The sequence below is a fragment of the Semicossyphus pulcher genome, unplaced genomic scaffold, assembly GCF_022749685.1.
Source record: "Semicossyphus pulcher isolate SPU_LCO1_2020_fin unplaced genomic scaffold, fSemPul1.0.p SCAF_19, whole genome shotgun sequence".
NCBI classification, from domain to species: Eukaryota; Metazoa; Chordata; class Actinopteri; order Labriformes; family Labridae; genus Semicossyphus; species Semicossyphus pulcher.
In genome coordinates, this window is record NW_027211692.1 from 22,827,864 (window position 1) to 22,840,268 (window position 12,405).

General features: G+C 39.6%; 2 protein-coding genes across 2 annotated transcripts; one reads left to right on the forward strand and one right to left on the reverse strand.

The window, feature by feature from the left end:
• The first annotated feature begins 351 nt into the window (after positions 1–351).
• LOC138597466 (sodium- and chloride-dependent GABA transporter 2-like) lies at positions 352–6,694 on the forward strand. The gene is made up of 14 exons (XM_069669059.1): positions 352–511; positions 590–724; positions 1,404–1,544; positions 1,990–2,077; positions 2,156–2,288; positions 2,370–2,504; positions 2,578–2,681; positions 2,844–2,968; positions 4,784–4,896; positions 4,980–5,117; positions 5,307–5,409; positions 5,884–5,984; positions 6,125–6,295; positions 6,584–6,694. The coding sequence occupies exons 1-14, from the start codon at positions 352–354 to the stop codon at positions 6,692–6,694; spliced, it is 1,758 nt and encodes a 585-aa protein (XP_069525160.1).
• A 1,294-nt stretch (positions 6,695–7,988) lies between these two features.
• On the reverse strand, positions 7,989–11,727 carry ccnp (cyclin P). The gene is made up of 9 exons (XM_069669061.1): positions 11,674–11,727; positions 11,036–11,161; positions 10,706–10,790; positions 10,308–10,483; positions 10,018–10,116; positions 9,253–9,408; positions 8,836–8,994; positions 8,533–8,711; positions 7,989–8,392 (listed from the first exon to the last, which is right to left on the reverse strand). The coding sequence occupies exons 1-9, from the start codon at positions 11,725–11,727 to the stop codon at positions 8,224–8,226; spliced, it is 1,203 nt and encodes a 400-aa protein (XP_069525162.1). The 3' UTR covers positions 7,989–8,223.
• Positions 11,728–12,405: the final 678 nt, after the last annotated feature.

A 12,405-nucleotide genomic window follows, 5' to 3' on the forward strand; every position in this document is an offset into this window, starting at 1 on the left:
ACTGATCATTAATTTAGTACTAAATCAGTGCACTTAATACTAAGCAATCTGTCTTTATAATTGTTGATTAGGTGTTTGCCACATTAATTTTTAAAGGGGTGCTGTGACTCTTTGATTTCTATTTAGCGTTCAATGTTGGGACAAGCAACTTCAATCTTAAATCAGTGGTTTGTTCAGAGATTTCAATTCAAACCTGGAGATAATTTACATTTCCACTGAGAACTGATTAACTGATGGGTAGGTTGCTCATTACATGACACAGAATAAGTGATCAGTATAAAAACACAGAAAACCTGGAAACCAGTTTCCAGTTTTGAAAAGGAAAGTTTGGTTCAGACGGAGCTTTTGAAAATGTTGAATAAAAAATGTGCAGAGAAAGACAAGCATGTGGGGGTGGAGGAGAGAGGACACTGGGGCAGTAAGGTGGAGTTTCTCCTGGCAGTGGCGGGTAACGTTGTTGGTCTGGGCAATGTCTGGAGGTTTCCTTACCTATGCTACAAAAATGGAGGGGGTAAGCTAATATGATGCTCACTAACTGTTCCCCAAAGTATGTGCTAGGTTTGCAGTTTTGTATATTTTGTAAATTAAGGTGCATTCCTGGTGCCATATCTGATATTTGTGGTGACCTGTGGCGTGCCCCTGTTCCTGCTGGAGACGACCATGGGTCAATACACCCAGGAGGGAGGCATCACCTGCTGGAGGAAGCTTTGCCCACTGGCTGAAGGTATACTGTTTAGGACATAATTGTAGCAAAGCATGGCAAAAACATTATCTGAACATAAATCTGAGAAAAAAACTAAACAAAAAAACACTATTCACTATTGGACCCCTTTACCTCTTTCTTGTTTCTTTATTTATTTATTTCATTTAGGTAATATCACACTTAGTGGGAGAGTGTTTTTGCAGTAACACATTACCGCTGTGAAACTGAATGTGGCAAACACAAACTTAAACAGAAAGGATGAAAGACATTTTTGCAGCCATGAGTCAGCAAGGTAAACATTGACAAAAGTCTTCATGGCTTCTGTGAACCTCATTCATTCCAAAGTTAGGTGTGTTTAGGTCAGGTTTACACAAGGGCTGTGGGAAATTCTCAGTTTAAACTCAATTTTAACTGAAATCCACTGATTTCACTCATAGCAAAAGTTGCTATGCAGGCTTTGTTTAGTACTACTGCATATGTGAAAAGAGGCTGTAATAAGTCCTGCATGGCTCCAGAAGAGAGCTATGCAAATCGGATGTCTTATCTCAAGTGACATCCCATCAGGCTCAGTTTAGGCCGAAGAATACAGGTCTGAAATTTGACCAAAAAATACCAACAAAAAGATGTGTTTATAAATGGATGAAGTCAGGTTTTAGTGATGTAAAAAAAACATAGAGAGTACTCATTTCTGGCCCCACAGGTATCGGCTATGGTGGGCTGCTGATTCTCCTCTACAGCTGTATGACCTACATCATTATTCTGTCCTGGGCTTTGCTATACCTGGTGTTCTCCTTCAGCTCCCAGCTCCCCTGGGCCAGCTGCGACAATGATTGGAACACAGGTATAAAAGAAACAGTTTCATGCATGATGGTTGACTTTTATAAGAGAGTTCTAACATTTGAATGATGTGCTGATGTTATGATAGCTGATTTCAATACTTATTCAATACTACTTTTTATGTCACTTGAAAGACCCATCCAGTGATTTAATTTCACATTTCCTTAAAGTGGGGCAACTTCTGAGGATCTTACATAGCCCATAATCAACCGGATAGTGTCTATCATTAAAACCCCGGGCCTGGTAAATGCCCATTTTTAAACTCACTAAAAGTTTGTAAAGAAAGCCAACTGTTAAGTAATGTAAAGACTCAAGCCCAGAGTGAGATGACATGAGGATCAGTTGTAGTTGCTTATTTAAGGTTTTGCCAGATTCCTTTTACTGTCACTTAAATGCCTAAACTGTTGATGAAAGAATCCTTTTAAATCTTTTTTTTTCTCACAATCTAGCTGACTGTGTAGACTTTTCATCACATAATAACACCTTCCTGTGGACCAACCAGACGAACGCAACCTCTGCTGCTACGGAGTTCTGGGAGTACGTCAGTAGATTTATACATAAAGCATCTGTGTCCTACTTAGATAAAACATTTTGGCCCATGTCTTTTCCTTTTAGGCGACGAGTACTTGCTATTTCAGGAGGGATTGAGGAGATAGGCAGCATCAGGTGGGAGGTGCTGTTGTGCCTAATTGCTATGTGGATCGTCTGTTACTTTTGTATCTGGAAAGGGGTCAAGTCTACTGGAAAGGTATTAATATTAGCATTAAAACTATGGTTAATATGTATACAGTACATTTCTAAATGCCTGAACAGTCGTCTTTTCTTCCAGGTGGTGTATTTTACTGCTACCTTCCCCTATGTGATGTTGGTAATTCTTTTGATCCGTGGGCTCTCTCTTCCCGGGGCTCTACAAGGAGTCTTATTTTATCTTCTGCCTGAACTCTCACGGCTCGCAGACCCTCAGGTAGCAGCTTAATAAAATACTGTAACAGTGTAAAGCTTGGAAAAAGGTTCTTACTGTAGCTTTTTTGTAATAGGTGTGGATGGAGGCTGGGGCTCAGATCTTCTTCTCATACAGCATTGGCGTGGGCTCTTTAACTGTCCTGGGCAGCTACAACACCTACAACAACAACTGCTATAAGTGAGTATTTGTCAATGTGTGATTGACATTGTTGCTGGCAGGATTCTGATATGAACTTTCAGACAGATCCCCCAGAGGTCAAGAGCTATGACATATATATTACATATCATACATGAAGCTATGAAATCATTCATATTGCTCTCTCTCTTTAATGTTTTGCAGAGATTGTCTGTGGCTGTGTTTACTGAACAGTAGCACAAGTGTGGTAGCAGGGTTTGCAGTCTTCTCTGTGTTGGGATTCATGGCTCATGAGCAGGGTGTTCCCATTGCTGAAGTGGCCGAGTCAGGTAATACATGGCACCTGAGATTTTAGAAAAGATGCAACCTCGTTACATCAAGTCACTACGGCATTACGGTTATTACAGTGTTTTAACATGATGCGGCGCTGCAGGGTAGGTCTCTGGTATGAGATGGAGAGTTGGTTAAAGAGAATGATATTGGCAAATATATTATGATAGTTCCAATTCTTGTTGGGTTCGTTTTGAGAGGTTTGGTGTTTTTCAAGATTATTTTGGGAAGAACTACGTGTAATAATGTCAATTTCAGAAAAATAAATGATGACATCTGAATTTTTATAACTTCATAACTCTCATTTCATACAGTAGGATGAGATGCAGACCAACACAAATCTGACTAGTCCATGGCTGTATATGTCACTTTATAATTCCAAATAAAATAAATAATAATAATAATAAATAATAATTTGGTTTAAATAAAATCACATTTCAGAGTTACAATTTATCAAAATAAGACACATTTCAGAAGACAGAGAGAAATTTCCAATTTTAACCTCACAAGGTTTCTTAAAAAAAATGCTTGAGGCCTATTGTTGCTTAGTTGGTGGAGTGTGAGGCCTGTGTGTAGAGGCTGGGTCCTCGCTGCAGCAGTCCTCAATTCCACCCTCGGCCCTTTGCTGCATGTCGTACCCTGTCTCTCTCTTCCCCACATTTCCTGTCTCTCTTCACCTTTCCCTGTCGAATAAAGGCAAAAAATGGCAATAAAATTGCAATCCAGAAGTGTCTAACATAATGCACCATCACAAATTACCTTTTAGTGCTGAAGGAGTACTCATCATACTGATAGAATTAAGTAATTACTGACAATATAATACAACACAGATATTTTACTTTTAATTGATGAATTGATCTCTGAAATTGTACTTTTATTTAAGTGAAGGTTCTGATTTAATTTTTTCCCACACTATGTGTAAAATCTTTGCTGCCATCTTGAGGACAACCACAGACATGAAGTGTAAAGTTAGTTCTGCTATGCAGTGGGAAACTTATTTCAAGCAATACCCTACAGCACACCTACACGTTTCTGGTATGCTTTTTGTAGGTGGGCTGTTTTTGGTGTTCTCTGGGGCTTTCCTGTGAGTTTGGATGGGTCGGTTATGTTATGGTGTCTGAATTGTGGAAGGCTTTTGGCAAGGAGATAGGTGTTGAGTGCTGCTATACAGAGTGGGTTGGGCCAGCTGCTTTGTAGTTTTTGCCCTTACATTTTTTTTTTGTGCAGTATGTGTGTGGACACATTTATGCACAAACATTTAATTTTTCCCTCCTATTTCATACTGAATCCTATTTAGATACTCAACATCAGTACACGCTTACTCTCTCAAATGGTTTATTTGATTATGAAAGCCTATCATCACTAACACTAACAGGCATTTCTAGATTCATCATTTTCAGTTGTTGAATTTGTTCTTGTGACTTGTGAAAATGGTACTCCATCTACTTTTTATATATTTAACATATTCCCACTTTTTGTCACTTGGTTACAATCTTGCCTCACCAAATAAAACAAACAAGTGGAAAACATAATAAATGAAAATAATGCTGTTACTTAAACATCATTGTTCACAGTAAACAAGCTTTTTGCCCATATGAACAGCATTGTGTTTTCACAGCTATTTCCTTGATCTGACATTGAGACACACTGTATTTAGTTTAGTGTATCTTCTCTTTTCTCCTCTTCCCGGTGTCTTTTTAACCATCTTGTGTTTTCTGGTTATTTTCCTTTTTTTCTCTTTTTTTCAAGACTAGATTTTTCAACGCATCACCACCATTTTACAAAGTAAAGGTAACTCAGATGTTGATTTCCAGGTCCAGGCTTGGCGTTCATTGCATACCCTCAGGCTGTAGCCATGATGCCTCTGCCCCAACTGTGGTCCATCTGTTTCTTTGTCATGCTCATTCTTCTGGGTCTCGACACACAAGTAAGATGTAGATGAACTATTTCTGAAAGACCATATCTACATTTGGTAATGAATTTATTCTGCCTTTTTCTTTCTCTGTACAGTTTGTTGCCATGGAGGTGGTGATGACATCTGTCATAGACATGTTTCCCAATGTAATGCGCAGGGCCGGTAAACGAGAGTGTTTGCTTCTCCTGTTCTGCCTCATATGTTTCTCTTCTCAGCTTGTTATGATTACTGAGGTCAGTATTCAGTGTTGTGTTCATATTTATTATTCATTTATCCATCATGGCAGAGTTTTTCTTCCAAAATGTAAGATCATTCTAACAATTTGAAAAAAAGTGTTAGAATTGGCTTACATACAACTTAGGTTAACATTCAAACTAAAATGTTAAACCAATGTCAATAAATGTCTCTGCTGTTGTCTCCAGGGAGGGATGTTTGTGTTCCAGATGTTTGATTACTATGCTTGTAATGGAGCCTGCATCCTCTTTCTCTGTGTGTTTGAAACTCTGGCACTGGGATGGATATTTGGTTGGTATTTATGCTGTTTTTCAAATAGGCACTCAAGTTGATGGACTCAAAATAAAAATAAAAAATGCATAAATAAAAACGATGACTTGAATTTTAGGGGTAAGTTCCCAAATAATGGACTGTATATATTTCCTAAAATGTGTCAAAAGTATGCTAGTTTTGTATGTTACACATACATTATAGCCCTACCAAGTAAAGTGTTATGGAAAATTGTAACCCTGGCTTGATGTTCTACTTTGGAAGGCTTTAAGACTATGTCCAGACACCCCTGATGACATCATCAGGGTTAATTTTCTCACATTTTACAAAGCCACAGAAGAAAAACATAACTGATTAGAACTCAGAAAAAAAGGTCAACTGACCTAATAAAAAAATTAAGTTGCCTTTTTATTACACCATGTCTTTCACAAACATCTTGTCTGATGTGGTCATGATATACTGTTCATGTGAACATCTCCTTCATCTCCTATGAAGGGGCAGAGAGGTTGTACGGCATCATAAAGGATATGACCGGTGTGCGTGCAAACCCATTCTTTAAAATCTGCTGGCTTTACCTCACACCCCTGGTCTCATTGGTGAGTCGGGCTTTCATAGATGCATTATGAATTATTAGTTAACTTTCTTAGCACCTTATTGTACGTTTTTATGCTAGATAAAATCTTCATACTAAAATGTCAGGAAAACTACAAAATCTCTCTTCCCATTGTTCTCTCAGGGCTCTTTTATATGTTCATTAGTTTGGTACCAGCCTTTGACCTTCAATCGCTGGTATGTGTACCCAGACTGGGCATACGTGTGGGGCTGGATTATGTCTATCTCCTCCACTGTGCTTGTGCCGGGATGTGCACTGTATAAACTGGGAACTGGGACTGGAAACCTCTATCAGGTGGGACAACTTGATAATTGATTTTAATAATTTGTTCAAGAAATGGTGTGGTGTATGTTACATAATGAAAAGCAAGGACCATAGACAGATATAGATGTTTAATTCTTCTTAATTCTGATTTCTTAAAATTAATGTGCAGAACAAATTCACAGGATTTGAGTTTTGTGCCAATAAAAAGTCAAACAGATCCAATGACTGATTAGTATTGTATTGATGGTTAAATGAGGGAATTTAGAAGTTTGGAATGTTTGGGTTGTTTAATCTCAATATCTCACTCCATTTTTTTAGCGCTTCCTTCATCTGTGCCAAGCTGACCCTGACTGGTCACGGGCCAGAAAGTGTGACTCTGAGCTTCAGCACATCGGAGGGGAAGACCTGCAACAGCTCGCTGTCAGTTGATATGAAACAGAGCTTGGTCCTGAGCGCTGAGATTTGGCACTGACTCAGTTATTGATTGTGAGCTTTCTTTTTCTACTTTTCTTAAGCCTACAAACCGATAATCGAGGACAAGTATTGCCGCCCTCTTTGATTTATTGTTGGTCATGGATACTTTACTGGTAATGAAACATGGCGAAATCACTGCATGTGTTTAATGAAACATACCAAACTGAAGTATGTTTTGAGAAACACTTTGAAAAGATTTTTTTCCAAATAAAAAAAAATTATAATCTTTCAACACATTATCAACTTCAGATGCCTTATTGTTTTTTTAAAAAGTTTTTTACATGTACACTTAAACGTGTAATTTAAAAATGGTGTAAATGACGAAAAATAAAAAAAACAAATTATTCATATTGAAAATACATGCTTAAACTTAAGACTCCGAAATTAATTTTAAAACTCTTATTAGAAACACCTTTTGATATAAAACATATCAAAAGGATAGCCTGTTGGTTATGCCACCAGGAGAAATTTGGGGTTCAGTGTCTTGCCCAAGGACACTTCAAACATGTAGACTGAGGGAGCTGGGGATTGAACCTCTGACTTTCCGATTAAAAGACGACCGACTCTCCGATTAAAAGACGACCGACTCTCCGATTAAAAGACGACCGACTCTACCACTGAGCCACAGCCGTCCCTAAACATAAAGGGGGGCGGATAAATTCCGAGGGAAACGATCTTAAAGGAGCAGGAGACCATTATTACCTTGAGGGTCCTGTCATGTTATTGGGTTATTCATTTACAAACAGCAGCCAGCAACTGACTGCAGATTTGCACACATGTAGCATGTGACAACAAACCTTTACTGCTCAAAGCCTGCACACAAACACTTTCCAGAAGACTCATCATATTGAAAAGATGTTAGACAACACTTTGGAAAATTAGATTTTTGCAGTATTCATAAGTGCCAAATGTGCATTTGTTACTTTGCATTAATCAAACAAAAATATTTGAATGTAAGAAAATGCCGTCAAAGCTGTCTCATATTTTCTGCAGCTTAGAGCCAGTCAGGCAGCCATGCAGTCAGAAGGAGGCTCTGCTGTACTGCAGGACTGAAGTCACAGCCCACAGGAGTGTAAGAAACAATAACAGTGTACAAAATGAAAAGATGAAACTCAAAATGTTGCAGCAGACACTTTATTTTTACATTAAAAATTTAGAATTAACTTGATAGACAGCCCACATCCTCTTCACAAATTACAAGACAAGGACACATCAATACAATTCAAATATTTTCAAAAATCGGCTGCAAGATAAGATCATAAAACAGGTTTGCTACTAAGTTAAATCACATACATGCAACATACATGGAATTCTTTGTCAAACAATGTTTGGCTTTTAATCTGTTACACTTCTTCCTCACCCATTTCCATGGTAACTCCTCAGGATCCATAGCAAGTCACACAGTCTTGGACCACATTGAAATCCTAGAGTGAAACTGGTCTAGTGTCTCTACTTTCAGGATAAGTTCCTGGGAGTTATAAATGTCAAGTGCATAAACCCAGCAGACCAGAGGCATTCTTTAAACCTGGGTGTCTGCTTACATGCATGGTCTCTGGGGAGGAGAATTTAATAAAAGTAGCACAGGTCTCTCGAGTATGAGCCTTGGCTGCAGAACTGGCCAAAATGTGCATGATCCTCAGCAGAGCAGCCTCACTGAAAAACGCAAAGCAAACAGACATCCACTTGACAAGTAGTTAGAATGCTGACGAATGAAAAACATCTCTTATCAGATGAGCGCTTTCATGAGAGCACTTTGGATAAGGGTAGTGCATCTTCAGAGTCAAAATACACACCTGCCAACATGGATGCTGGAGGCCAGACACCAGGCAGCTTCCCCTTCTGGTGTCAGGGGCTCCTGCAGAACTTGGCGGGACAAGCAGAGGGCTGCTCCTGCCAGCTGCACGGGGAGGAACACCACACAATGGCCTTCCAGGAGAGACAGCTCCAGCAGATAACGGGCCATCCACACCACCTGGTGGCATGGGTGACACTTCAGATCTCGGGAAAACTGGAAAACAACTTCACTGAAATTTGTGCCGAGTTTAAGAAGTAATAACAGGAAACTGGACAGAAAAAAACCCATGCATATCTGAGACCTTAGCGCTGCAGCGAGCAACAGAGGCAAGCAGGACAAGGAAATGCAGAGGGGAACAGTAGGACAAATCAAACTTCAGCCCACAGAGGACTTTGCGCTCCATTCGAAGCAGCTGATGCTTAGTGTAGGTGTGATCCATCAAGTAGCACAGAGCAGACACCTGGAGAACATACACAAAAAAGAAAACACATTTTTGACAAATCAGTCTTTTGTTAAAGAGGAAAGGAGGTATTTGGTGTTACTTATTATCCAAGTCTTCGAGGTTAGGAATTATTTCAAATCTCTCAGCTGACTTACTCTGCACAATTAAAATACCAACGGTTCTGTCACAGGTTTAGTGGTTTAAGTCTATAAGATATATTTAGCAGACATGACACACACTTTTATAAAGGTTAAAGTGAGGACTGAACCAGTGTACCTCAGGGAGGAGGCACTCCTCCTTTTTGGCAGCAACAAAGAGGCAGACCATGCCAAGGAGCTGCAGGTTGGCTGTGGTCACCTTGATCTGACGCATTGAGCGGCTGAGGAGGTGAATGGTCAGATAGAGGGTCTCTTCCTGAAAATGCATCATCTCCTGGTAGGAAACAAACGGGCCATGTAAATATTAGAACATAAAACTTAAAATGAGTTTTTTGGGGGGGGGGGAGCTTTTGTGCAAGATTGAAATAAGTGTGATTAAGTACAGCTGATGTACAGCTTGCAGTAGGTGAGCTTGGTTAATAAGTAATCTTAATATTAAGTTGGGTTTGGAAGACATTACACCAGGCCAAGAAATGGTTTGAAACCACATTTAAAAAAACAACAAACAAGATATTATGTTAATTATTGAGCTTTAGAGGTGCAGGTTTGTAAATTCGGACAGAGAAGAGTAGCCGTTTTCTGGTTTCCAGACATTATGCTGAAGCTCAGCATTTACCACAGACATGAGAGGTATCTTATCCAACTCTCTGTAGAAATACTATTACTTTAATGTATCCTCATTACCAAGGAGAAGAAGAATGTTTATTTTACTTTGTGTTTTACTCTGAAACTCAAGAAAACACAGACATCCATAAGCTACAGTTCTTCCAGCATTTGGTAATTATCATCAAGCTATGGTTATTATATCAACCTTTAAATATATGAAAATCTATACAATCTTTGTTTTGAAACGGAAAAAGTAATCATCCACAGAGAAACTTACATGAACTTGAATGAGCCAATCTACCAGAACAGCACGAGTGGCATCAGTAAAATGCCGGAGCAGGTCAGCGTTAGGCAATGAGTTTTGTGTTTGAGTCCTCTGCAGGGAGACAACAGAACACAGGAGGCACACACTAAATATTTAAAGAGATACAGTGCAATGAGTGCATGAGCGTTCGTGCCATTCTTTGAGGCCGTCTTCTACTGTTGTGCCGTCAGTCTAGCACCCTATAAGGATAATGATCATTAACACAACAAGCTGTTAGGTGACCTCTGTTCACAATATCTCACCATCATTTCCAAGAACATGTCCCAGGCGTACGTTCGATCCCATATGAGGTCCAGCTTCTCAAGTGCCAACTCCACTTCATGGCGCAGCAGGCCGGGCACCAGTGCCTGTAGGCTGTGGAGACCCTGCAGACCAAGAGGGTGAAGAAGCACAGGCTCCTCCACACATATGTCTTCTACACAGGATGGGAAGATGGAAATCAGGACAAGGAGGACCAAAACAACATGCAAGTGAAGGATTTACTGTGCTGCATTGGATAGACAGTATATTGGTATATTCTTCAAAATGAAAAGAAAGCAGGGCCCTGGTCTCACATGCGCACGCGCACACACACACACACACATGCACACACACACACACGACTGTGGAGTGAAAAGAAGTTTGAAAACCTAGGTATTGATTACTTTACCAGATGAGCATCTTCGACTGTCTTTATGGAACCCCAGCAGGATGCCTTCATTTGTTTGCGTCGATAACCTCCTTTCCTTCAAACAGACAATGCACAGCATCTTGGTGCAACATGCACTTGCAACGAATGAGGTGCTCATAACAAAACAAATTACTAGCCGATAAGTTTACAGTGAATACATCATAGATATCAGCAAGATTAAGATCATTTGCAAAAGGCAGGCCCTCACATTCGAATAGTATTTTTCTAACCACAATGTCATTAGTCAAAAGAAGTTAAAACAAGAGCTAAGAAAAGAGACGAAAAGGACAGAAGGCATACCCATCTGTGTTCTGTTTCCATTTTGACAGGAGCCATCCTGGGCTCTTGCACTTCTACAGGCTGCCAGCGATCTATCGGCCCACAGGCATTAGCCCAAGTTCTTAACGGGGCTCGCCTCTCATCCGCCTGGAGGGCCAACAGGAAGTCTTTAACAATTACTAATGACACTTAAAAAAAAGCATGCATAGCCATAGCCAGTTTATGGATTTTCATAAAATTCTTGAGCTCAAAGAGTGGTTCACTTATGATCATACACAAGCTCCTGCTCCAGCAATGTAATCAGGGACTCATTAACACCTGGGATCAAAGCAGGTGAGTTCAATTATTCTCCTAACACAAAACTGGAGCAGGTCTGTTTGAGCAATGATTTCCATATCTTGGTCTGAAAAATGAATGTTACCTAGTGAAAGCTGATTGGTGAGCTCAAGGTTTAATTAATTGTTTTCTTCCATTTCCCTAAAAGATTGCTCAATAAAACTTTTTTCCATCAGCCAAAACTTATTGAGAAAACAACAATTGGGTTCATAAAGGAAAATGTTTAACATGAAAGAAGGAATAATCATAAATTACCTTTTATTTCTAAACACCTAAAGATTGGAAGGGTATTTTATTTCTAAACTTTTAGTTGAGTTGTTCACCTTCTTGTGTAAGTCCAGCAGAGGCTTGGAGTCGCAGAAACCAGTCCTGGCCATAGTCACAGCCGGAGACAAAGTTCCCGTGCCGGGCCGCTGCAGCTACTTATCCACGGGTGTCGGCGGAGGCCTGGAGCACAGATCAACCATGCTGCCCGGACAGCCAGCGGCTAATAAAGACAGGCGTGCCACACTGATTGGGGTGGGGACAGGTTCGCAGACTTCCTGTCCTACGTTCTTGCAAAAAAAACAATCGCGTTTTGCGCCATGCGACTTTCAAATTCTGAATTTCAGCCTATAATTTTCTACATTAAGATATTATCTAACCGTTATATTTTTTCTAGACTGTGCATTTTTTACATTCAAAATATGAAACATTTCGTCGCATTTAACACACGATTTGGTAGTGGTATTATGCTTTTGGAATACAAATTATTTAGACAGTATGTCTTAATGCAATCCATTATCTCTGCAATTAATAATAAACTAACATCCAGTTTTAGGGTTCTATTTGTAATGTCCACCGCCATGGTCATATTCTTTGTAAACAACACAACTGACAATGGTCATAATTAAGTCTGTTGCTCTCTGACGTTGTCATAAGAAGGGTCATATGGGTTTAAGAACTTCGGTAAAGAGTGCAAGATGTCCCCCCAAACACATATTCAATATTAATTTGCTGATAAAATGTATCTTTTGGAATATTCGACTCCATACACAATTGTATAATTGTTATTT

Bases quoted from the DNA above. Each gene is read 5' to 3' on its own strand.
- LOC138597466 (XM_069669059.1), top strand. From the start codon at position 352: ATGTTGAATAAAAAATGTGCAGAGAAAGACAAGCATGTGGGGGTGGAG. The intron at 725-1,403 runs GTATACTGTTTA...CTGGCCCCACAG, and splicing joins GCTTTGCCCACTGGCTGAAG to GTATCGGCTATGGTGGGCTG. The intron at 6,296-6,583 runs GTGGGACAACTT...CCATTTTTTTAG, and splicing joins GGACTGGAAACCTCTATCAG to CGCTTCCTTCATCTGTGCCA.
- ccnp (XM_069669061.1), bottom strand. From the start codon at position 11,727: ATGGCCAGGACTGGTTTCTGCGACTCCAAGCCTCTGCTGGACTTACAC. The intron at 10,117-10,307 runs GTGAGATATTGT...GTCTCCCTGCAG, and splicing joins ACATGTTCTTGGAAATGATG to AGGACTCAAACACAAAACTC. The intron at 9,409-10,017 runs GTAAGTTTCTCT...GTTTCCTACCAG, and splicing joins ATTGGCTCATTCAAGTTCAT to GAGATGATGCATTTTCAGGA.